The sequence below is a fragment of the Sorex fumeus genome, unplaced genomic scaffold (assembly GCF_029834395.1).
Source record: "Sorex fumeus unplaced genomic scaffold, SorFum_2.1 ptg000030l, whole genome shotgun sequence".
Classification (NCBI taxonomy): domain Eukaryota; kingdom Metazoa; phylum Chordata; class Mammalia; order Eulipotyphla; family Soricidae; genus Sorex; species Sorex fumeus.
Genome location: NW_026606087.1, coordinates 2,438,069 through 2,464,946, shown reverse-complemented (window position 1 = coordinate 2,464,946; position 26,878 = coordinate 2,438,069). Strand labels below are relative to the sequence as shown.

The 26,878-nt window shown below is 48.2% G+C and overlaps 1 protein-coding gene across 1 annotated transcript in view; it reads left to right on the top strand.

Annotated features, from left to right (window-relative positions):
- The window catches only part of INSC (INSC spindle orientation adaptor protein), a 143,168-nt gene that overhangs the window by 96,975 nt on the left and 19,315 nt on the right, over nucleotides 1–26,878 (top strand). Inside the window, exons 8-9 of the mRNA XM_056116094.1 lie at nucleotides 19,178–19,349; nucleotides 23,594–23,772. Of these exons, the coding sequence (XP_055972069.1) occupies nucleotides 19,178–19,349; nucleotides 23,594–23,772 (351 nt within the window). The remainder of the gene's footprint in view (nucleotides 1–19,177; nucleotides 19,350–23,593; nucleotides 23,773–26,878) is intronic.

The window sequence follows — 26,878 nt, the reverse complement described above, 5'->3', positions numbered from 1 at the left end:
CCAAACCCCCCAAATCAGCATCCTATCTACCACAAACACCAGGAACCTTGGCTACCAGGAACCCTGTTGAGATAGGATGGATCAGGGATCGTCCCAGCCATTATGATAATCATAGTCATAATTATAATACCATTATAATTTTTGGCTTGGAAAAATCCAGAAGATCATTATTGTTATCACCATTATCTTTACTATTATTATTATTACCACAATCATTACCATGGGGGCCTGATCAAGGGAGCTGATAAGGATGGGAAGGGGACAGAGGACTTGGGCCAGGAAAGCCAAGGCCCAGGGCCATCTCAGCACCCTGGGGGGTGACCATCAAAGTCCAGTGGGGGGTGGGGAACACAGGGGGAGGCCGGAGAAGCTGCAGGGGAGTGGGCTCTGGATTCGGGTGCTTGGTCTTTCCCTCCTGGTATGACCTCCACAGAAGGAAGAGGACAGTGGTCACTGTGTCTGGGAAAACTGCTGGTCTCCACAGCAGACTCCAGTGAGGGAACTGAGGTCTCCGGGCAAGTGTGTGGGGTCCCTGGGGCAGGAGGTGAGGCTGGAGAGGGAATATGAGGTAGCTGCTCCCAGCCCATCAGCGGAGCTGTGTGGGAGGCTGATTGCAGCCACCCTCCCCCCGTCATCCCCAGTTGGAGGACAGAGGGATCTGAGTCAGTCTGAGGCTGAGATGGATGATTCAAACCAGAGAGGGCAGGGGAGCGAGCTGGGGGAATTTTTCAGCCAAGGTTCAAGGAAAGATGCTGAAAAGTCCTGAGGACAGGAAGTCGAAAGTCCGGGTGTGGGCAGAAAGCTCACAGGGTCAGGGGTAGGGGCAATCAACCTGCTTCCCTCTCCCTGGCCCCAGCTGCCAAGAACACCCACATCTTAACCCTCTTCCCCCACCCCCAGACTCCTCGTCTTCGCTCTGGACTCCAAGGCAGACATTGTCTGACTTTTCCTTCTGCTCTGCATCTTTCCACATTGGACATGGCTCATGGGCATGTTCAGGGCTCACAGGCTCCAAGCTCTGCACTGAGGTCAGAGGCTAGAGGAGCGCCCGCTCCTCCCACGGAGAAGGCTGTGGCGCAGAGAGGACTGAAATCACACAGTAATTAGTCTCAAATCACACAGCAAGGGGGCAGCCATGCTGACAGCAGTCCACTGGGCAGTGCCTGTGCCCTTTTCTTGTGGATCTGGACCCTTGCTGTGCGTGTGCTCACACAGAGGGTGCAGTGGAGAAGGGGGATGACGCAGACAGATAGACAGACAGACAGACAGACAGATTCGACGAAACAGATGTACTGAACTTCTTTGGGTTCAGATACGGAATGATTCTCTCTCTTCTCTTTTTTAACATATTGGGCTCTGGACAAGTGGAAAACTGACCAAAGGGGTCTGTTCATGGTCTTCCATTTGTAGGTGGGCAGGAAGAAGGGGAGAAGAAGGGAACGCTCTCTCCAAAACCTGTGGCTGCCTGGCTGCCTTGAGTCTGCAGAGAAATGGGACGTTGGCAGCCCAGGGAAGAACACTGGGGGCTTTTGTTAAGAGGGAAAAATCTCTGCAGCTGGGAAGGCTCAGGCGGTTTTTCCTTCCAGGACACAGCAAATACAGAGAGCACCAGCATGTCTCTTCCGGACCCCTCCTGGAAGTCAGCCCCTGCCATGCGGAGCTGGTGATGAGCTCATGCCACATGCAGACACATGCACACATGCATGGACACATATGCACACACATGCACGTGCACGCGCACACAGCTCTGGTCAATTCCCCAGACCCCGCCCGGCAGGCACGAGCACCCTCATATCTGCACCTTCAAGGCAAACAGAGGCTCCACTAGTTTAAGTGACGTTCCTGAAATCTCAGATTTGCAGCCAGAATTTTGACTGGAATCTCACACTCCCGTTTTCCTCACTAGTTTCGTGAATCTCAGAATGCTGAGCAAAGTGCCTGAAGCTAAACTCAGCTCCACCATTCTGCGCCTGGCCGCCGTCCTAACACCCTCCACCCAACCCCAGCCTCCACAGGTGCAGTAAATGATAGTCCCCCACCTGAGCACCCCCCTTCTTCAGGCTCGACTGCTTTCCATACACAGAAACTAATGTCGCACTGCGGGCTCCAAGTGGAAATGAGAATTTCCCGAGGAGTGCCCTCTGGTGGCCAGATGCAGAAACGATCTTGCTCTGCTGTCAGCCTTGACAAAGCGGCTCTTGGGAATCTAGGTCCATCGCTGGTCGCTTCTAATGTGCACAAGCTCCCCCATTGCACAGATGAAAAAGCTGAAGTCCAGCGAGGTCAGAGGACTTCTTGCACAGAATCACACAGCTTAGTATTACAGTCATTCAGCAAAGATTTCCGGTCTGCTGAGGCAGAGTCAGGGATGGGAGGTGCTGGGAGTACATCAGTGAACAAAACCCTCCCATTCCTCATGCAATTTGTATTTCAGGGCACAAGCGAGGAAGTGTATATAGCCTGTCAGACCCCAGCCTTCTGGCTGTTTGGTACATAAAACGCATGAACTAACAATGGTTTTAATTTGAAAAAAAATTAAAAGATTGAAAAAATATCATACGGTAGTATTTGAACATTATAGGAGATTTAATCTTTTGATGCATGAAATTTTATTGGCACGCAGACAACCGTCTCCATGTAATTGTGATCTATATCTGCATTTAAGCAGCAACGGCAGATGGAGTAACTAGCTACAAGAGACCATTCCGCCTGTAAAGTCAAAAAATATTTTTCGTACAGAAAGTGTTTATCGACTCTTTCTGTCCCAGGAAAATAAGGATGTCGCGGCAATAATGAGAAAGACAGAAACATACAGATATCCAGCACTTGCTCAGCGCAAGCACTTTTAAGTCCCTTCTTCCACCAAGTCATTGTCACGGATATGCTCCATTAGGGCTGTTATTATTCCCACTGTTGATGGGAGGAAAGGAAGCTCGGGGAAGCAAAACAGCTTGGATTTCTAGAATGTACGGCTAATAAATGGACCGGCCGTAATTGAATTGCAGTGCAGAGAGGCACCCTCTGGTGGCCAGAAGCTATAAGTACACCGTACTGCTTGCAAGGTGGCTGGGACGCTCCCTAATCCATCCTGCCCCTCAAAAGGGTGGGTACCTGGTACCAAATAAGTGGCCATCGGTGTGTCTGTGGCAGATAGGGTGTTAAAATTACGGGGGTTGGAAAATCCGGAAGATCGTTATTCGGTGAAGGAGGGAGCACTGGCAGATCTGCAGAAGAGGCTGGCGAGCACATTCATAGACGCTGACTGGTGCAATGCGGAGAAGTCCCTTACGTGCCGGAAGCAGTTCACCGGATACAGTTTGTGGCCTGATTAGATAATATCAGGGGGCCAGCCCCCACCCCACCTCCGGTGTAGCTCCCTGCCCGCCCCCACCCGGGTTCATTCATTCCCTGATAGTGAGCCATGAAAGTGCTGGACTGGGTGAGAGTCTCCCCACCTTGGAAAAGAGAGAGAAAATGTGGACCGAGGAGGAGTAAGGACCCCAGAACCATGCAGTCCTGCTCTGGTTGCTCTTCGTGTGACTCAGTTTCTTGCAAGGTTCGGGCTGTTATCTCTGAGGACTAGCCGCCGGCCTGACCTTGGGGAGAATCTCAGGGTCTCGGGCAGGGTGCGCGGGAAGGGGTCGAGGGAGCAAGATTTTTTTTCCCCCCAGTGTTTTCTGAGCTTGAAAATGGGGATGGCGCCCTCTGCTGGGCATGTGTGGGAGCTGCAGCAGTGGGCGGAGCTGGCATCCTGGTGCCGGGCTGGACCGGCTTCCCCCCTCCCCCCACCCCCCCCCCACACACCTTTTCAGGTTAGCCTGGGAGGAATCCGCGCGCCCCTACAGAACCTGAGTGCAGAGGATCTTGCAATGGCCTTGACAGAGTTCCAAGTGTTCTGAGTGACGGACCCGTCAGCGTGCTGGAGCTGAACTTGGACCTGGCCAAGGGTCAGGATAAGGAAGTGGAGTTGAGCCCGGGGCTGTGGCTCTGAGCAGGGGCTGGGGCATTTGGGCTCCAACCTACAAACCTAATGCCCTAAGGCATAAGGAGGTTCAAAGCCCAGATCTGAGACGGCCTTAGACAGTTACAAGCAGAACTTCTTCCAGCCGTGAGACCAGAGACAAACTCAGAAGGGTTTTTTTTTTTAAAGTTTTTAAATTTAGGAATCGTGATTTACAAAGCTGTCAATAATAGAGTTTCAACTTGGGAACACTGGTGTAGGGATACAAATGCACGTTTGAGGTGTTTGTTTTTCTGTTTTCAAATCAGGAGATTACCCAGACTGGAGACAGAAGGAGAGTTTAATGAGATTCAGTGAGGAAATGGGAGAAGAGGGGAGGAGGGAGGCTCAATTTCAAGTCCAAGAAGGCAACCCTCAGTGGTGGGGGCTGGAAATCCTGTCCGCGTGGGCTCTGGTCCCCTTACACAGGGCACAGCTGCCTGGGCACTGAAGGTCTGATCTGGAGATTGGGAGGTTCAGGCCAGCTACTGAAATTCAGCCGGGGGGCAGGAGAGAGCCGGTGGGAGGTGGTGCTGTCTTGTGGGACTTTGTCTCTACTGCTTGAACCTTTTTGTCTTGCAAATGACCAGATCGAGATCACTGTTGAATTTTAAAAGTGAATCTTTATTTTTTCTTTCTTCTGCCTCTTTGTTCCTATAATTCAGTCCTTTTGCAAGGAGGCGGGAAGTGGTGATGCCCATTTTACAGAAGGGAAAGTTGAGATGGGGAACCAGAGACAGTGGGTGGGCATGAGCATGAGCTGGGAAACCATCCTTTTACTCCTCAAAAGTTATTTTGCCTTAACTCTCCTGCCTCCTCCTCAGCTCCACGCTTTAGCAGAAAGGGATGTGGGGTGCAGACCCCCAGGGGAGGGCAGCTGCTTGAACTTACTTCATGGAAGCAGCTCTCATGTATATAGACGTGCGTGCTAGAAAAACATCTGTGCTTCCTCCACCTTCACATCCCAGGCTGCCCAGAAATAGTGTTGGGAGGTGCAGAGCCCAGCTGACCGGCTATGCTCTGACAGACCGGGAACGCCCCTGTCACCTCCCCAGTCCTGCCAGGGGACTCGGGAGAGGCAATTCGGTGCACTCCGTTCCCTGAGGGGGACGCCACGCCTCGGTGTCCCGGTGCCTAGGTGAGCACCTGCCTTTAACGCAGGATGCAGGAGTTAGGTAGGAGGCTGGGAATTAAGAGCAGGAAAAACTCAATATACGCTCGACCAAGGCGCCCCCTGGTGGTGGCGGGAGAAGAGGTCCCATAGGAATCACGGGTCAGACTGTAGGAAGCCCTGGCTGGCTGGAGTTCAGCGGCTTGCACCCCAGACTCAGGTGTAAGCTGAGGGTGGAGAACTTGCTCGTGGCCCGTGGCCGCGGGTGCCAGTTCCGTAGCGCCGGGGCACCAGCCGTCCCGCTGCGCTGTGTTGCAGCGCCCTCTTGTGGGCGTGAGCGGCAGCGGCCGCCGCACACCCTCCCTGGGGCTGCTTTGCAGAGCTGATTTGGGAGACCCGCGGGTGGGCTCTGCCCTCCGCTTGCCCCCAACCTGCGGTCCGGGGCCCCAGTGAGTGCTGGAGCGAGCTGGCCAGGGGAGGCCCAGGATTTGCAAATTCAAATTTGCAAATTGACCGGGCTTTCTTCCTGCTGAGCCAGCAACCTTCAGGATGTGGGTAGATCTAATGGACTCAGCGGTTTTCTACTTTTTTTTTCCCTCTCAACTTCTTGTTTTCTCAGATGGTTTTGGAAGGAGAGTCTTTTCTTTTTCTTAAATTAGGCACGGTGATTCACAATTCCATTAGCGACAGAGCTAGAGAGGTATAGCGGTCCAACTCCGTACTCACCACCGGGTCAGCATCCTTTTGCCCATGTCTCAGGGTCCCTCTCAGCCCCCTCTACATTCCCTCACCCACTTAGCAAACTATTTTTTTTTTGTCTTTCAACTTTTAAAAAATTTTTTTAAAAATTTTCAATGAATAGCCGTGAGGTAGTTACAGACTTACAAACATTCGTGCTCACGTTTCAGTCATACAATGGTCAAGTGCCCATTCCTCCATCAGTGCCCATTCTCTACCACCAATGTACCCAGTATCCCTCCCACCCACCCCCATTCCCCTCCTGTGGTGGGCGCATTCCCTTTTACTCTCTCCTTTAGGGTGTCATGGTCTGTAATGCAGGTATTAAGTGGCCCTTATGTTCTGTCTATAGTCTAATATCAGCATGCATCTAAACTGTTTTTTTTTAAATTTTGACATGATTTACATAATAATAATAATATCCTCCTTTGTTCATCGATTTGCTCGAGCAGGCCCAGTACCGTCTCCATTGTAAGACTTGTTTACTGTGTTTGGCATATGAGTACCTGCTGTGCGGGCAATATACTCTGGGTAGCTTGCCAGGCTCTCTAAGAGGGGTGGAAGAATCCAACCTGGCTAGGCTGGGCTGGCTGTGTGCAAGGCAAATGCCCTACCACTGTGCTATCGCTCTAGCCCATAATTTACATAATTGTCAGCAATATGGTTTCAGCCATAAAAAAAATGAGAATAGTGTAAAGGCAGTCAAGTACATTACCGAATGTAACCTGCCCACAAGGCAGAGTCTGGCAAAGTCCCCACGGCGTACCCAATATGCCAAATACCAGTAACAATGATGGGTCTCATTCTCCGAAAGAGCCTTGAATATGGCACTTTCTTAAAAATCTCAGGGCTAAGATGAAGGAGACGTTACTGGGGCCTGCTCGAGGCAATCGACGAATAACAGGATGGTCGTGATCGTCGTGATGGTTTCAGCCATACAATGCTTCCACCTCTAGTCCCACACCTCCTGTTTTTGTCCCTCCACTAATCACCCCAGTTCCCTCCTGTCCGCCAGCCAGACTCCTTGAGAGGTACGTTTTTAAGTTTAATCACTGTTGTCTGGGTCCCACTGAAGTGCTGTCTCTGGTAGTTTAGACAGAAGCAGGTCTGGGCCTCTCCAAGAGTGCCCAAGGCCTCTAACCCTGGGAGCCATTGTTTAAATATTGTTTAAATATCCAATTATGATCATCTGGATCATTTGCTTACAATGGTACTGACACTTGACTGCCTTTACACTATTCTCATTTTTTTTTTTTGCTCCGAGCCTCCCCAAAGCCCCTTTAAAATAGTTTTTTCAGAATTACTCAAGGATGAAGGAGAAAGATAGCAAGTGGTGGGGGTCAACAGGCAGTGGTGGGTTAAACTTTTTGAAAAACAAGTTGAAAGATGATTTTTTAAAAAGTTTTAATATTGTTGTTGTGATTCCATCCTGGCTCTGTGAAATCTGCATTTCGGGTGATAACATCTGGATATGAAGAATTTCTAAACGTCCCCTGCTGGTTCCTGCCATTTGGGAGCCAGGCTGAGAGCTGCTCTTCTCAGAAGCACTTTGGCTACAATTCTGGTTTCAGCTGCGCTTCATCTTGCTCAGCCAGAATCTTGGTATTTTCCCATCCATCCACCTAGTTCTCAGCAAGGTGATCTTCACCTTTGTGTTCTGGTGGTGCTGCCTCAGTTTCCCCAGCTTGACTCTGCTCCACTCCGGACACTTTGAAATCCTCTATCTGATCATCTGCTTAAAGGTAGATCATTTGTGTGGCAGAGAAATTACTTCCTATGGGCTGAAGCGATAGCACAGCGGGTAGGGCGTTTGCCTTACACGCGGCCAACATGGCCGACCCGAGTTCGATTCCTCCGCCCCTCTCGGAGAGCCCGGCAAGCTACCGAGAGTATTCGATATGCCAGACACAGTAACAACAAAGTCTCCAATGGAGACGTTACTGGGCCCGCTCGAGCAAATCGACGATCAACGGGAGGGCCTATGTCCCTAAATCATTAAAACCTTGATTTCTCTTTGCTGCAAAGACCTGCCTCCTGCCTCCTGCCCCCTGCCCCCACCCCCACCCCCCCAAAAAAACCTGCCGATCTGGCTGTAAAATCCCTGTCTTCAATGCCCAACCCTGTGACCTGCTGAGCATTGGACACATTTATTTGGGTCCTGAATGCTTGATCAAAGATGTTTGTTTGGCACAACTAGAGAGGTTGAGTGGACTTTGTCCGTGGGGAGAGAGTGAATGTTCTCTCTGCAGATGTGTCCTACTGTCTGTAGTTTTGTGAGGCTGGGAGTGGCACATTAGCCCCTGGCCCTGTCCACAGCCCCTCCTGCACCCAGCCTCCATCTGGCTCATATTCAGTGATCAGTTCCCACTGCTGGCCCCGTGCTCATTCTGCCTTCCCACTGTGTTGTCCTGTTCCGAGTCTCATCTGTGCCCTTGCTTTCCTCTCTGAGAATAGCTTCACTCCCCTCAGACCAGCCTGCTGAAACTCATGAGTAGGATTCTTGGCAGGACAGCTTGGCCGGTCCCCCTTTTTTTTTATTTTTATGTTTTATTTTGGCATTTCGGGTCACACCTAGTGATGCTCTGGAGTTAATACTAAGTTACTCTACTCAGGAATCACTCCTGGCAGTGCCCGGGAATCATAAGGGATGCCGGGGCTTGAACCTGGGTCGGCTGCATGCTAGGAAAATGCCCTACCTGCTGTACTATCACTCCGGCCCCTTCATGTGTTCTGGTTTGGTGTAAGAGCAGCATTCAGGTGCCCCAGAATAGTGAAGGAGAGTATTTGGGGAAAGTGTCATCTTCAAGTTTATCCCACCCACAATTGGGCGACATTTCTCCAGCCACCTGCATTTCTGAGCCCTCTTTGTGACTGTTACTACCCAACCCACCCCCAACCTCTGTCTTTCTCTAAAAATCAGCTATGCAAAACAGATCTAGAGACTCTCACCAACAGTGTCTGCTAGCCTTTTGTGTACCAGCCCCTGTCCGTGTGATAAAAGCCCCTTTCAGATCACCAGGAGGAAAGCATTGCTCATAAGCCCGATGTGGATTAACTGTATCTTCTGGTTTCTCAGCTGTCTGGGTTCCACTGCCTCGCGACTCCCCCCAGCCCCCAGCTCCTCCTTCCCAGACTCTGGCTGCATCAGGTTCACCCCAGCCAGACCTTCCTCCTCTGCCCTGGCCTGTGAGGAACCGGCCTTGGCTGCTCCTGCCACACAGATGCTAATTACTGAGAACTGCTTCTGCAGTATTTCCGTAGGGCTGTGAAGGTGCTTTGATTTGATTGTTCTCTTGGCATCATTAACTTTCTGATTGGGGATGGGAAAGGTGAGGTTGGGGACAGAGATATTGCTGAACCTGGCCCAGAGTTTGAGGAAACAGACCTCGAGCTGTGCTGCTCTGAACCCATCTCAGGGGCTGAACTGAGCTGCCCCTTCGACCTGGCCCTCCTCAGCTGCTCCCCTTGTGGTTCTTTCTAGATCTCCCACAGGTGGGCGTGGAGTGGGCACAGGAGAGGGAGGAGGAGACCAGATCCAAGTCCTTACCCTGCCACTAACCCGCTATCCACGGAAGCCATCTCCCCTCCAGCCTGTGCCTCTGTGCCTTCAGCCCTACTTGCCAAGTTAACAGCATCAGGCTTCAGCCAGGTGCGGCTGACCCAGAGAGGACTCGGGTGGACTTGTGGGGACTGCATGTGAGTTCAGAGACCAGCCTGGGATGCTGTGTGGACACATATACCGTGGAGGGGCAACAATGGGCAACCCCCCTCTGGAGGGGGGCTGGGCAGGTGAGGTAGGGATGTGTACACTGAGTGAGCAAGGACCATTTCTTCCAAATCTGGAAGAAAGTAAGGATGGAAGATGGTGAAAGTGTTGCTTCTGCTTTCTGGGAACTGGGTTGGAGGTAACCACTGGGCAAACTGATTTTGGAACGAAACATAAAGAGGCCCCGTAACAGGCCGGGGGTGTTGATGTGGATTTTGGAAAGAAGACAGATGCTGGAGGGAAAAGTTTGGGGGTCCCCCAAAGGAGTCATGGTTTGGTGTTTGGGTTCTGTTGAGAGACAGTACAAAGTGGGCAGAGAGCAACTCCCAGGCAAGGTGCTCGGGACAGGTGGGAGAAGAAGCCAAGAGGGAAAATTATGGAAGTTATTAGTGGGGTGTCTTGGGCGCCCAGTGGGGAGAGGCCTAGGGGATAGTTCTCAATGGAGGGAGGACTTGGGAGCGCCTTAGGGACAGGGCCCTGTCCCAGGTATACTTATTCTTTGGAAGCACTTGACATCTTTTATTATTCTCTCTCTCTCTCTCTCTCTCTCTCTCTCTCTCTCTCTCTCTCTGTCATGTTCACTGTCTCTGCTCCCTGCCCCAACCCTCATCTCCTCTCTCCCACTTTCTCACCCTCATTTTGGGCTTTTTGATGATTCTGTCTGTTGTTTGTGTTTCTCCAGCTTAGAATCCTTCCTGGCTTGTGTTTGTCTCGGTGTTCAATTCAGCATCTATCACAGTGTCGGTAGCTTCTCGGCTACTGTTTGTTGTTTATTGAATTATAGAGATGCAAGGATGGCCTTCCTAACCCCTCTCCCCCTTGTCCCTTCTGAGGGATTGTAATTATTCATCTCATTGATCCTGGCCGAGAATTTTAACTCCCCTCTGAACACGTTCTTGTGGGCTGCAGGAGCAGAGGATGTCCAGACAAGTGAATACCCTTGTGGTCCCAACCTACAGGCTTGAGGTTTTCTGCAGGATCTGCGTTTAAAAGGTGCCTGCAGAAAGGAGCCTTGGAGAGAGCGGCCTGGGGGCCTCTACTCTTGAGGTAAAGGAAGGGAAGTTAGGAATTTAGGAAGGGAAGTTAGGAAAGACAGCAGGGGCATGGCGCCACCATGTGGCAATAACTCAATATTGCAACCTGCAATATTTTTAAAAATAATTTTTATTAGTGAGACACCATGAGGTACAGTTGTAGGCTTACAAATTTTTGTGCTTGGGTTTCGATTATACAATGATCAAATACCCATCCCTCCACCAGTGCCCATTTCCCACCACCAAGGATCCCAGTATCCCTCCCACCCCCCAATCCCCCCATCCCCCCCTGCCTCTGTGGCAGGGCATTCCCTTTTTTCTCTCTGTCCTACTGGGTGTTGTGGTTTGCAAAAGAGGCAATGGGTGGCAATCATGTTTGGTCTATAGTCTACTTTCAGCATGCTTCTCCCATCCCAGGAGGATCCTCCCAACACCCTTTATTTGGTGCTCCCTTCTCTACCTGAGCTCCCTTTTCCCCTAGCATGTGTGGTTGGCCTCCAAGCCATGGAGTAAAATTCCTGGTACTAATCTCGAGTTTTAAGAATTCCAACATGCTCCGAAATTGATACATTTTAATGCCTTTTGTATATATTGTTACATATATGTCTGACTTTTGGAAGACCATATCCAGTTGTTCTCTGTACTCTCGTGTTTCTTGGGGGCTATATGTTGTGTGAGGGATCAAACTGGAGGGGACTGTGTACAAGGTTTAAATCTGTGAACTCTCTCCAGCCCATTATCTGTTTTGTAATCCCTACTTTAATATATAAAGACTCAAACTGGGCACAATTTTTTTTCCAGAAAGTAAAATACAAGGGAATGCTCAGAGGCACCTATGTGTGACCCCCATAACCTGTATATCTATCGCAACAGGAATTGACTTGGGTTCTGAGAGGCAGAGAAACCAATGTGTGCTGTGCGTTGGGTGTATATTTATGTGTGTGCATGTGTGTGACGTTGTGTGTATATAAGTGTGTCTCGTGTATCGTAGTATGCATAAGTAGTGCATGTTTTTGAGTGTACATGTGTATGCATGCATGTGTGTGTGCATGTGTGTTGTGGTATGTGTGTGTGTGTGTTTTGTGTTGTGTCTGAGTTCTTCAGGGCCTTCTGCCATGATGAGCTGGGTTGGAGGCAGCACACCTGGTGGGTGGGGTTGCTTGCAGGAGATTCAGATGAAGATCAATAGCATCAGAGCCAAGAGCTTGGCAATTGGCCTGCATGATAATCTGCACACACAAAAGGAGCAAATCCATGAACAGGCAGCTCCTAGGAGAAACCTAAGTGATCGAAATCCAAACCATACCAAATCAAAGCATAAAAAAAAATTGTCAGTTTAGTTTTAAAACTGATTTTATTAACAGGCCTATTAAATTTGGCTTTTTACATAGTCATCAAATTGAAAAAAACTTGAATCCTACTATTCCAAATGTTGATAAGGATATAAAATTTAATGATCTATTACTGGTGGTACTCAAATTGGGACTCAACGGGTATATGCTTGTGTGTGTGTGTGTGTGTGTGTGTGTGTTTTGCAAAAACACTGTGGCAGTATCATTAACATTGAAGATGTCTAGACTCTGTGAGCTAATAATTTCCTTCTCCCAGATTGAAAGAGACTCTGAGAGAAACTGGCATTTGTATACCCGAACAAATTCTCAAAGGCATTTATTGTAGCACTGGACATTGCAGCAGAAATTTGGGAAGTGTCTTAAAGGTCACTGGCAGCAGAATACGTCAATGAACTACAAATGTATTTATCTGAACAAATTCCAAGAGTCAATGGACCTTGGCCCCGGGTTGCCCCAGAAGGGTGATTCCCAAGCCTGGCACTGATGGGAAAGGCACAGGGCTCTGTAGAGGCTTGCAATGTGTAGGAGCAGTTAATCTCAGAAGAAAAAAAAACCCAAATAGTAAAAGGTACCAAGTTCAGGATTCAGGGCCCCTCAAGAAAGGGAAAAGCAGAGACACGAGCTAAATTACCAGCTCTTGGAGCTTTCTTTTTATTCATGGCATTAGAATCTCAGGACACTAGGCATATGCATATACACATGCGCTTCATTTCTTACTTTTTATAGTGTATACACGTCCTCTACACATTATGCACAATGTCTACTACATCGTCTTTTGAAGAAGTGATTTATTTTATAATTAATAAGTCACCGAGAGAGAACCAAGAGCAGAGTGCAAAGGGAAAAAAAGCAGTGGATAACTACAGAGACAGAATGACTCTGGACGCTGATCTCTGGGAGAGCAAAGGACAGAGAAGCAATCAGGGGCTCCATCAGGCTGGGGGTAGGTCGCTTTCTTGGGATCAGAAGCCTGGAGTCTGTCCTGAGCTGCCTTTTCTCCAGCTCTCCCTCCTCCTTGGATGCCTTTGGCTCTTGCTCCTTCTTGCCCGCAATGCAGTTCCTCTGCCTTTCATCCAAGATTTGTCACCAAGTCTTAGATCAAGTTTTCCTCTCTTGCATTTATTTTCAGAAAGTCTTGTGCCCATGTTGGAGCAGCCAGCAAGAGCTGCTGTCACCCCCAGGCTGGCAGGGGAGGTGGACAAGTGGGGAAGGGGAAGTTTCTAAATTTCAGCTACATCAGGTCAATGGGGGTCTTGGTCAGAGGCAGATTCCACCGCCAGGGTGGTGACTGAGGTGGATGTGCGAGGTTGTGGTTTCAGTTGCTGGCACGACATAGCCTGTGAGCTTTGCTGGCTGCCCTCTGCCTCTACAACCCGAGCAACCCACCACACGCATCGCAACAACAACCACAACCCACGGCAGTAATGGGCTTCCCATGAGAGTTGAGGGGAACTGGCCCAGGAATGTGTTTTGGAGTTCTCATGGGTACAACTGGATCTCAGACCCCCTTGGGAAAGCAACCTCCCTGCCTCCCCCCCCCACCCCAAACTACCTGCTGCCCCACATACTATGCTCAGCACCATGAAGCGGGTAGGCACACACATTTATGCCTGAGCTCGGGGCTACCTCCCCCAGCCCACATATGGGTGTTCTGAAGGGCCTGGCCACAGCCTTTGCCGGGAGTCTGTGCTCAGAGGACCCAAAGGACAGCTTCAAGGCCAAGATGTAAGCCTGGTGTCCAGGCCTTGGAGGGCACCAGCTTCTCCCAATGGGGACTGTCACCCTCTTGAGCTCTGGGATGTGTCTCAATTGGCTTATCCCTGCATGTGCATTGGAATGACATTCGGGCATGACCCGAGTTCCCAGCCAGATGGGGGAAGAGGCAACGGGGCATCTACTTCCCTCTGGGGTGAAGGTGGCAGAGACCCTTCTCCACTGCCTGGGCTAAGCTGGGAGTGGAAAGTCATGGAACCCTGCAGGCCCCAACTTGTTTAGGCTGGGGGAAGCTGGAGCGGGGGAGCTGCCACCCATTTCTCTGCAGGCACAGCCCCTGCTGCCTGCCTTGGGCTGGAGCCAGGCTCTCTCCCGGGTCCTGTCAACACCCTGCATGAAGCTTTGTGCCAGGGGCTGCTGGGTGCTGTTTGTTCTCTCTTACTAAGTACATCCAGGTGAGTTTTATCACAGACAGTTCCCCAGGCTCCAGTTTCCACACTTGTCATTTTTTTTTTTTTTGAGTCTGAGGTTGCCAAAGGCTCTTACAGCTAATGGACCTTATGGCTCCCAAGGGCCCTTTAAAGGAGGCCCAGAGCTCTAGGGAGGTAATTACTCAAAGGAAATGCAGTCCCTGGGGGGGGGGGGGAGTGCGGGGGGACTGAGGACCCAGTTGGCAGGTGTGGGGAGTGCAAGCAGAACCCTCGCCTCTCTGCACATTCCACCCCTCCCACCCCCACCCTGCGCCACCGACTTCCCCAGTTCACGCTGGTCCCATCCGTCCAAGGGAAGGGGTTCCTAGGCTCTTTCTGGTGGGGTCTGGAGGCAGCTGGTTCTGGGGGGCATCTGGAATGCTGCAGCAGTATCACTGCTGAGCCGGACCTGCAGACGTCAGTGCCCACTTACTCCTTTCTCCAACTGGCCTTCTCCACTGGCCCTGGGTGGAGGCTGAGGGCTGGGCTCAGGGGCCAGTCTCAGAGGGAGAATCTTGTGTCTGCCTCCAAACCAGGGACTTCGAAATTAGAAGACCTGGAGCCAAATACCTACAACTCCACCCCTTCTCGACTTTGTCGGGACATTGCAGGATGCAAGTCAGGGCAACTTTCTACCTCAGTCTTCTCATCTGTAAAATGGGGCTCATATGCCACTGGCTGCAGTGTGTGTACGTCTGCCCGGGTCCAGTGGCTCAGTGGCAGGTGCCTGACACATGAGCTGGCAACAACAGTGGGAAGCTCCCAAGAGCAAATGTCATTATTGCTGCAAGAGCTGCTTGGGATGGAGAGGGGCTGGGCAGTGCCAGGCTCTGGCATTCATGTGCACTCTTTCCCACACCCAGGCGATTGCCTCTCCGGTGAGACAGAAAGAGCCATGCCCCGGGGGGCCACCCTGTGCTGAAGGGAGGTGGTGGAGGGTGAGAGGCAGAGGGAAGACACTGAGCTTGGCCTGCTATGAGGAGAGGGGGGCTTAGGACTCTGCTTGTGGTCCTTTGCCTTTGGATTCTACAGCACCTTTTTATTTATTTATTTAAAAAAATTTTTTTACTTTTTATTTTATCAAATCAGGCTGGAGCAATAGCACAGTGGTAGGGCATTTGCCTTACATGTGGCCGACCCGGCCGACCCAGGTTCGATTCCTCCTCCCCTGTCGGAGAGCCAGCAAGCTACCGAGAGTATATTGCCCATACGGAAAAGCCTGGCAAGCTATCCATAATGTATTTGATATGCCAAACACAGTAATAACAAGTCTCACAATGGAGACGTTACTGGGCCTGCTCAGTAAATCGATGAACAGTGGGAGGACAGTGCTATTTTATTGAATCACAATGAGATATAGTTACAAGATTTCATGTTAGGGTTACAATCACACAATGATCAAATACCCATCCTTTCCCCAGTACACATTCCCCACCACCAATATTCTCAGTATACTCCCCCTTTCCCACCCTCCCCCTGCCTCCATGGCAGACAGTATTCCCCATACCCTCCCTCTACTTTTGGGCATTATGGTTTGCAATGCAGATACTGAGAGGTTATCATGCTTGCTCCTTTATCTACTTGTCTACTTTCAGCACACATTTCCCATCCCAACCGATTCCTCCAACCCTCATTGTCTTTTTCTTTTTTTTCCATTTTTTATAATTTTATTTATTGAATCACCATGAGAGCAGTTACAAAGCTTTTGGGTCTAAGTCTCAGTCATACAATGAAACACCCGTACCTTCACCAGTGCCCATTCTCCACCACAAAAAACCCCAGTATACCCCCATCCCACACCCTCCCCCTGCCTGTGGGGCAGATGATTTCCACATTACTCTCTCTCTACTTTGATCACATTCACTATTTCGACATCAGACCCACCATTATTTGAGATTTTACCCCAACACTCAGATCTGCTGAAAAGGTAACAATAGACAATTTGTGTTCTATTGCTGGTTATGAATAACATATGATGTCGTGTGGCTGCAGTAGGGCCATGTGGTTTTGAAATTTCAAAATTTTAACACTTAAATCTGGAGGGATTTCTGCCAAAAGCCACTGGGTTTAGAGATCTGCTCCTGAGTCTCTGGGATCATGGCTGTTGAGCAGCTTGATGAGGAGCCAGAGAGGCCGTTCATGGGCGATGACTTGGGGTCTCGTTGGGGTGGGGAGGACAGGCCTGGCTCCCCCCTCCCCCATCCTGTGAGGCCCAACAAGTTTCGTCACTGTGGGCCAAAGCCTGACTGTCCAATGGCCTCTGGAGGATGACAGCCACCAAGTTACCAAGAGGGAGCAGGCGGAGGGACAACACCCTTTCCTCCCTGGGGTGGCCCGGTGACAGTAACGTACTGTGGAGTTCGGATGCATTTCTGCCAAAAGCCACTGGGTTTTGAGATTTGTTTCTGAGTCTCTGGGATCATGGCTGTTAAGCAGCTTGATCAGGAGCCAGAGAGGCCATTTGTGGGCGATGACTTGGGGTCTCGTTGGGGTGGGGCGGACAAGCCCGGCTCCACCCCCATCCCGTGAGGCCCTGTGTGTCTCATCACTGGGGGCCCAAATATGACTATCCAGTGGCCTCAGACGGATGGCGGCCACTGGGCTGCCAGGGGGAACAGGCCAAGGCACGAAACCTATTCACACCTGGGTTGGCCCAGCACCGGTAGCCTACTGCAGAGACCAGATGCATTTCTACCTAAAGCCACTGGGTTCTGAGATTCGTTTCTGAGTCTCTGGGATCATGGCCATTAAGCAGTTCAATCAGGAACCAAAGAGGCCTTGCCTCCAATTATATAGCTGAGCCGGAGGTGGTTTGTGGGTGTGTTTCCCACATACCTAACTTTTGGCTGTTTACTTTCTTGGTAAACTTTGCCCCAAGTTTTTGGGGTCTGGCCAAAGGCACAGCAGCAATTTTGGGGTATCTGAAAGTCTGAAGGCGCCATGAGGCTGCTGATGCACTCGCCTCACAGGTACAGATTGACCTGCTGGCGGCACCATACCCCCTCCAACCCTCATTTTCTTAGTGATCCCTTCTCTATTTCAGCTGCCTTCTCTCCCTGCACCCCCCCCCCCCATGAGACAGGCTTCCAACTATGGAGCAATATTCCTGGCCCTTGTATCTATTGTCCTTGGGTGTCGGTTTTGTGTTATGTTATTTTATACTCCATAAATGGGTGTAGTCCTTCTACATATGTCCCTCTCTTTCTGACTCATTTCACTTAGCACGATACTCTCCGTGTCTGTCCACTTATAAACAAATTTCATGACTTCATCTCTCCTAACAGCTGCATAGTATTCCATTGTGTAGATGTACCAAAGTTTCTTTTTTTATGCTGAAATTTCATATTCATTTTTAAAATGACTCTTGAGTTTATCATAAATAATAGTATCTCAAAATTTAAGACATTTTGCCATTCAAGAGTGTAAACCAGTCATCTGTTCCTGGGCATTTGGGTTGTTTCCAGGTTTTGGCTATTGTGGACAGTGCTGCAATGAACATATAGGTATAGGTATCATTTCTACTGTCCAGCACCTTTTTCATCTCTTCCATTCTACAAACCCTGTGGATGGTTGAGGAGTTGGGTTCAGAGAAGCTCAGTGACTAACACTGAGTAAATACAAAACAAGAGGCAGTCCAGATGGGTGAATCTGTTGGATAATCGTATTCTAAATTTTGGAATCCCTGGTTATTCTACAATGTACTCTACACCACTCATGTACCAAGAGTAGCACACAACATTCGATTGTTTTTTTTTCATTAAAAATAAACTTTACTGAAATGTATATTGTTTGGCATTAATAAATACACCCCAGATTTCTTAGGCATACTCTTCAAACAGCTTAATTTCCCCCCTCCATCTTTTGACTTTCAGTCATCTAGGTTTTTTTTTTAATTTTTAAAAAAATTTTTATTAGTGAATCACAGTGAGGTACAGTTACAGACTTACAAACTTTCGTGCTTGTGTTTCAGTCTTGCAATGCTTAAGTACCCATCCCTCCACCAGAACCCATCCCAGTATCCCCCCAACCTCCTCAACATATCCCCCCACCCTATCCAACATTTGATTGGGTTTAACAAACCTGTTAGTAATCTCTGATACAAGGTCTTAATGGCTCCAGGATGAAATCCAACAATCTTCACACACTTTCCTCTAAGGAGACTTTATTGGACCATTTTTAGTGGATTGCTCATAACAAGCAATACAGAATTAATTGTTTTGGTTCTGCTTTGGGGGACACGGTTTGGGATTTGGGGTGGAAATCTTTGAAATATGGTGGTGGGAAGGTGCAATGGTGGTGGTATTGGTGTTGAATATTAAATGTAATGAATTAAAATTAAATTGGGAAAAAGACTAGAGCATGGGAATATGAGGTTTATTTATTTACTTTTTTGCAGGGAGGCAGGTGGGTTTGGTCCACACTTGAGAGTGCTCAGGTGTTGATTCAGGTTCAGTTCTTAGGGTTTACTCCTGGAAATGTTCGGGGGATCATGTGGTGTTGTAGACTGAACCTGGGCGGGCTTCATGCTAGGCAGGTGCCTTGGCCCCTATACTCTCCCTCTGATCCCAGAGTGCTGGTGTTTTCAAACTCCCATTAGCTATAGGGCCTGACCAGGAACCACCCTAGGATTCCCAACCTGAAGTCAGTTCCTAGGAAGGCCCAGAAGAGGTCACTGATCTCTGATGGGTTTACAACAATATTTCACAACTGGGGGCCACATGGGGGCCTGTGAACCCTCAGGATATTCCGGGGGGTCACTAGTGAAAATCATGTAAACAGGGACCCACAGCACAAGGCTGGGGGCAACTGGTGGGATAGGGATATGGAGGACAGGAAAGAAACGAGGTCGCAAGCAGCCTGCGGTCGGAAAAGGTTGAAAATCCAGCACTTCTCAGGACGACAGGGTTGCCCCTCAGGTGATGGGTGCTGGACCTTCTGGGAGTCGCTGTCCCCCCACCCTCCATCACACCTGCTGCCCTCTGTCTGTCTGCAGGTGGATGGGGTTCTGTGTTTGGCAGACATCTTGACCGACAACAGCCACTCAGAGGCCACCCGGGCTGAGGCTGCGGCTGTGGTGGCTCAGGTCACATCCCCCCACCTGTCCTTCACCCAGCACCTCAGCAGCTTCCTGGAGAGCATGGAGGAGATCGTGACGGCTCTCATCAGTGAGTGGGGTCCTGGGCTGGAGAGGGGCTTCTCACAGTCCTCAGGCGGGCAAGGGCTTCCTGTCCCCCACTCACTGCATCCTACCAACTTGTCTCCTGCACAGAGGATCACACTGACTCATGCTTAGGAAGTGTCCAGGCAGGCTTTAAAGAATTTTACTGTCCAGTCTTCTATCAAAATGCCTGTAGACCCTAGAGTGTCTATGTAGACCCCTGAAGGGTCAATTCACTCCTGAAGGAGCTCCTGATTAGGTCAGTTTGGGGTGAATTGACCTTTCAGGATGGATACACCTCTTGGTGCTCCAGGTGGATATTGATACTTGGAAATTCAGATCTTTGGCCAGAGACTCTAATAGACTTGGTTCTGGATGTCTTCGTCATTGGCCTTATGTGGGGCAGCAAGGAGCGGACAATGGCTCCTCCAAGATCTCCCAACTTGCTGCCTATAGCCTCACTATGGCTCTCACACATTGGTGCCGGTGACTCTCTGGGATCCCTCGCCTGAGGCACATGTGTGTATTCCTGACTGGGTAATTATCCAGCCCATTATCCAGAAAGGCCACATTCTGGTGATCATTTGTGTTTCTGCTCATCTTAGTTCCTGTTCTCCCGCCCCACCTGCCCCACCCCTCTGTCTCTGTCTCTGCCTCTCTGCACCTCCCCTCCCCTCTTTCTCACTGAAACTGAGTGAAAAATGATTTTGTTAGACATTTTCAGGGGTTACTCTTAGCTAACAGGACTGGGGATATCTGCTAGAGCAGAAACCAGAAACTGTGGGGGCAGTATGGAACTCTGGGCTGGGAATCTGACACAGAGGCTGGGGTTTATCTTTTAATTTGTTCAACAATTTACTTCTGACCAGCATCCCATGCAGACTCTGTGTGAGATATTCCCATCACTGGCCACTCCCTTGGGAAGCCCTCTTTGCAATTTTCGTCATGGTTAAAAAAAGGAGTGGGGGGTTATTTCTCTCATGGGTCCTCTAAGTTTGGAATTTTAAGTTCTGCCAGCACAGTGCATGTCAGAGACATCAAATAAGTTATCTTTCTGGCTGGTTTCAGGACATTGAGGTACAGCACCCATAGTCCAGTTTGGGATAGATCATTTTTCCAACATCTGCATTTATTAAACACCAAGAAAAATGGGAAACTGGTTATTGCAAATCTTGGCTGGAGCACACTGAAGCAACTGCAGAGTTCAAAGTTCACTCAAAAGGAAAAGTGGAAGAACCACCTCAAGACCACATGACTATGTTGAATTCGCTTTCTCAGGGGATCTCATGTTGCATCATTTACCTGAAAGAGAGGAAACATCAGTGAACAGAAAAGGACAGATGGAAGCAGAAAAGAAGGAGATTATTAACTTGTGTCAAATTCAAGAGCACCTGCTTTTCCATTTCAAGAGGGCAGGTCACTGGGAATTTACTTGTCTCTATGTCAGAAAGGTGAATTTTTAAAGATAAAATCATAAATTTGATAGAGAACCTCCTAATTTATAAATGATAAATAATAAAACAAATAAACTCGCCGAAGTGGTTTAGAGCAAACACTCTTTCACGATTGCCATATGTCCAATCCTACTTCTTTGCCTGGATTGGATTTCTCCCTGGAGAGGAGGAGACTCCCAATTTATTTCACTCTGATGAAGATACATTGCAGAGTCTGCTCTGAGAGTCAGCAGATGGGATATATCTTCTGGGCAGGATGCCAGGGCTCTGTTCTTTGGTGGGAAATAGCCTCCAATTTCTTGCCATTCCCTGGAAACATTTATAAATGAGTCACTGGAATCCTCAATTTAATCTTCCTAACACATCCCAGGTGACTCAGTTTGCAGTTCAAATAAATGTGCACCAAAATTAAAAGGCACTTAGATGGCTGTGTTAATAATTGCTGTGTCGGCAGCAACAGCTACTGCATAAGAATGAGGGGAGATATTTGAAGTTAGAAGAAATCTTACAACAAGTTGGACCCCTGATTTCTGGGTCTCACCCTAATCCTTAGGTGGAGAAAGAGGTCTTGGAAGGACCTCGGTGAGTCCAAGAAGAGTAGGTACGTCAGCTTTTGGAAAAGGAGAATCACATTGAGTGGGTAGCATTGTCTCAACCTGGGGAGTGAGGACAAGATTTTGCTTTGTTCAGTGATCAGACTTAAGCTTGAGGGAGAAGAGAAGCCCAGTGGCAGTTATTTCTCTCCTTAAAGAATTGCAACTTAGCTCTATAGTACTTAGTCTCCCTGGCAGTGAGCCATTTGGGCTTGAAGAGAGACAAGAGAGAGGAAGCCTGCAAGACAGGAAGAATGGGGACTTTGGAGTCTGGCCAATCTAGATTTGATTTGAAGCTCTGGCAATTACCAGTTAGCCTCAGTTTCACAATGTGGGGGAAACCACTTAGCTTTTGAATCCTTAGTTATGTCCTCTCTAACATTGTGATAAAAAGTAATATGCTGTTGTGAGGAAGGAGTGAAGAGCCGTGTCCTGTGTGGGGGAGCTGCATGTGGACCTTCATCTGTGGTAGCAGCTGCTGCTGTGGCCAGCAATTCTGCCTCTCAGTTTCTAGATCTACCAGTGACAAGGCAACTTTTTTTTTTTTACTTTAAGGATATCCAGAATTTAATGACATGCTGAAGTTTAATAGACGCTATTTTGTATCCCTTTATAAATGGGGACCAGCAATTACATTTGATGTAAACAGATGCCAAGAAGTTTAAACCAAAATACCTGAACCTGGAAGTAAAAATTCTTTGTCTGAAAGTCAAAGAACCAGGATCAGGATGAAACATGATGGATTGAATGGCCTCCTGTGTCTTCCATCTTTCTCTCTTGGGACTATTTGCAGTCTATGTTTCCATACAGGTGTTATCTGTAGGAGGTGACCCGAATCCAGGAAATACCCTTGAGACTGGGCTATTGCTGAGGGTCCAGAGCCAGGCCCATTAGAAACAGTGAGCAAACCGTGACCAACTTTCTCATGACCCCTCTTGAAGCAGAAGGCCCTACAAGTCTAGATGGAAGCCATGGGGTATTGGGTGGTGGAAGGATGCCATGACTGGTGTTTATCTTCTCCTCTAAGACCTTCAGTATAACTACAACTGGTAAGCTAAGGAGTCTGATTAGGACTGGGTGGAGGCCCTTAGGATCAGAGAAAAGGAGTCTGATATTCAGGAATTTAAGGTAGGCTTTTTCCTGTAGCACTTGAACCCTATCCTGGCATCAAATTTAAATACAGAAGCTCCGCTGAAGACAGCTGGAGAGGTCATATCTTTATGATCTAACATCATCCTCTTTCTTTTTCTTTTTTAAAATTGAATCACTGTGAAATACACAGTTACAAAGTTGTTTATGATTTCAGTCACGCAGTGTTCCATCATCCATCCTTTCACCGGTGCACATTTCCTGCCACCAATGTCCTCTTTCTTAAGGCAAATAGCCAGCTTGTTTGTTATTGGAGACACAATGAATCAGAATTTTTTTGTTCTACCTCATATCTTACACATGTTGTTCCCCTGGTGTGGAAAATACTCTCCTCCCAAATATTTTTCTGATACACCCCATTTTCCCCTTTAGGTCTCAACATTCAAGGCACATTCCTAGGGAGAATTTTCTTATGCATGTCAAATGGGCCTCTAGTTGTTCTCTGTGTTTTTATTTTGTTTACTTTGGAGCCACACCCAACTATACCCGGGGCTTACTCCTGACTTTGCACTCAGAGATCACTCCTGCAGCTGCTTGGGGAACCATAGACATATGAGGAGTAAGGAATCAACCTGGGCCAGTTGCATGCAAGGAAAGCTCCAGACCTGTTGTAATATCTCTCCAGTTCCATAGTTGTCCTCTTTCTTAATGCTTCTTTATTTTCTCTCTCCCATTAATCAAAATTAGCATTTATATTAACTTTCACAAATGTTCATTTTCTCTTTCCCGCTGCTTGCATGTAAGCTTAAGGGGACCAAGGCCTGATCTTTTTTGTTTACCCTACCATCCAGTCACCAACTGTGCCTGACAGAGTTTGCTCAGGAAATAGTTATTGAAAGGAGGAGTTAATAGCTGTCACATTGTAGGTTTCATATCCCATCTCTGATTTCCGCCCCCTGCCCCATGAGCATAGACAATTTCCCTCTCTAGTAATTTCTTCCCTCACCTATAACAGCTGCCAAAATTTTCTCCCAGAGTCATTGGGGAAGCCCAGTGAGCTAACTGAAATGAAACCACCTGGTAATGAAGCTGTTTTGTTCCTCTTTATTGTCCAGAACTGTGCCAAGAGGCGTCCTCTGGAGAAGTCTTCCTGTTGGCCTCTGTGGCCCTTGCCAATATCACCTTCTTTGACACAATGGCCTGTGAAATGCTCCTGCAGTTGAATGCTATCCGTGTCCTTCTGGAAGCCTGCAGTGACAAGCAGAGAGTGGATACACCTTATACACGTGACCAGGTGAAATGCTCGGGAGGTCTGGGGTCCTGGGAAGCTGGCTAGAGGAGCTTGGTGTCTGAGAAAATTGTCTCATGCACATGCCCAAATGCATATGAAAGGTCTAATAACACTTTGATGGTAGGAATAATGCTTTATTTCATAGATAAGTATTTGAGGTTCAAGTAGTCTTTCGAGTCCTGTGGTTGGCAAGCAGTCAGTACTTAAACCCTGACCTGACTTAGATCACAGTCTTTTTTTTTGGGGGGGGGTTGCTTTTTTTATAAGTTAGTTCACAATATTTGATTACATTTAATATTCAAACACCAATCCCACCACTGTTACTCCTTCCCACCACCAAATTCAGAATGTTTCCATCCCAAACCCAAATCCCTGTCCTAAAACACAACCAAAAGAATATATTTTGTATTGTATACTATGAAGAACTTCTGAACATGCTTAAAAAAGAGTGTTCATGTAGGAAACAGTGTGAAGATTGTTCTATTTTGGCAGGAGCCATTAAGACATTCTATAGGATATCACTAATAGGTTGTTAAAGTTTGGGTGATGTGAGCTTTGGTATATATATCTGAAAATATGTATATATGCATGTATATATATTTACCTCTATGATTTGTTGCCTCAAAGTCTCCAATGGAGACGTTACTGGGCCCGCTCAAGCAAATCGATGAACAACGGGAGGACCGTGATTTGTTGCCTACTGTATGAACTCCACCAAATATGGTGTGGCAATTATGGAGAATGGGTAGGGATTGTCTTATGATGTGTCGCACAGCCTCAGAAGTGTCCCTGTGGTCAGGAATATGTTCACTCATATGTGAGGCTTGGCCCGAGCGAGTGGGGAGTGGCCTGCAGCGTGGTGGTGGTTGGGTTCTGGAGATCTGCTGCTGGGGCTGGGTCCCCCTCTCTGGGGCACCCTGAGTGAAAACAGCCTGGCACAGAGTCCTGTGGCATGGCTATGGGGGCCTCATTTTATGCTCCCATCAGGGAGAAGCACAATCTCACAATTTTGAGATCACAATCTTTGATGTCCATCTGTAGCTTCTGTGAATATGAAGTGGAGATCATGTCACTGTGGGGTCAGAAAGATAGTCTTTGATATTGATATTGAACATTTATAGTCCCAGACCATCCATTAATTGGATGACTTTAGGTAAGGCCTTGCCTCTTAGGTATTGTAGGTATTGGTTTTCTTATTAACTATAAACAAATATCAACCTTGAAGGGTTATTATGAGGCTGAATCAGATAATCTATGTATATATAGGGCTTGACTCAATACTTACTCACCTCTTACTAAATCTTTAATCACTTATCACTTAATCACTTAATCCCCGTTATTCATCGATTTACTCGAGCGGGTGCCAGTAATGTCTCCATTCATCCCGGTTGCGTGCTAGCGTAGCCCAATGGTATCTGTTCATTCTAAGAACATGCAGAGCCCAAACCTGTCATTCAGGGTCTTGACAAAGAAGTCTGACCATCTTGTAAGTGGGCGTCCACGTGATCTTTTGATGTCCCGTGGAATCCAATCAGTAATGGCTCTAGTCCAGCGGTTGTCTGTAAACCTCATTACGTGTCCAGCCCATCTGATTTTTGATGTCTTGGCAAATGAGACAGCATCCCTGACTCTTGAGCGTTGATGAAGATCAGAACTCCGGATTCTATCTCTCATTTGAGTGAATCGTGATATTCCAAGCATACCTCTTTCGATTCCTCTTTGAGAGACCCGAATAGCGTTTTCATCCTGTTTTCATAGGATCCAGGTCTCTGAGGCATATGTTAATGCAGGAAGAACAGTGGAATCAAAGAGATGTGCTCGTAGCTGGAGGTTCTTTGTCCTTTTAGTTATTTCTTCAACGTTCTTGAAGGCATTCCAAGCCGCTCTCTTCCTCCTGCGCAACTCAGGTGCCAGGTTATTCATCATGTTGATTTCTCGACCTCGGTATATATAACTCTTGCATTCGGAGATGGTGGTTCCGTTGAGAGCGAATGGAGCGTCAGGAACAAGGCTGTTTCTCATAAACATTGTCTTCGTAAGATTCAGCTGTAGTCCGACCTTTCCACATTCACGGTCAAAGTCGTTCAGCATTTGTGCCTCTTGGCTGATGTTTGGTGTTATTAGAACGATGTCATCAGCAAAGCGGAGGTGGTGTAGTTGCCGACCATCTATCTTCACTCCCATGCTTTCCCATTCCAGTCGTTGCATGATGTTCTCGAGGGTGGCACTGAAGAGTTTTGGTGAAATGGTATCACCCTGCCGAACCCCTCTCTTGATATGGATGATTACTTCTTTGTAGAATGGTGAGATGTTGGTGGTGAATCCGCAATAGAGCTCACGAAGGATCCTGATGTATTGAGTTTGTACGCCCTGATTGGCTAGGGCTTCCATGACCGCTTCCGTCTCAACAGAATCAAAGGCCTTCTTTAAATCAATGAATGTTAGACAGAGTGGCATCTTGAACTCCCCAGAAACCTCAATGAGCTTAGTAATCATGTGGATATGGTCGATGGTACTGAATCCTTTTCGGAATCCGGCTTGTTCACATGGTTGTCCTTCATCTAGTGTTCTGCTAATCCTATTCAGGATGACTCGAGTGAACAGTTTGTAGACGACAGACAATAGACAGATTGGGCGATAGTTGCCAATGTCGTGGATGTCTCCCTTCTTGTATAGTAGTACAGTCCTGCTGGTTTTCCATTGGGATGGAACCTTGCATTCAGACAGGTAGCTTATGAAGAGCCGAGCCAATGTATTGATGAGTACTGATGGTAAGTTCTTCAAGTGTTCAGGTCTGATCTTGTCTGGGCCAGGTGCTCTTTGTTTCTTTACCGACGGGATGGCATGTTGGATTTCAGAAGGGAGAACATTGGGAACGACATATCCATCATGTGGTATGTGGTATGTGGGCAAGTGGACGTGGCTATTAAAGAGATCTGAGTAGAAGACATGAATAATCTTCTCCATTGCCCTTCTGGAAGATGTGATAGATCCATCATGATGTCAGAGGGCAGTCATCTTGGTTTTGTAGTTGGTGAAGGACAGGCGGGCATTACGAATGCTTTTCCCAGCTTCTGCTGCATCTACCAGTACTGCTGCTCTCCTGTTT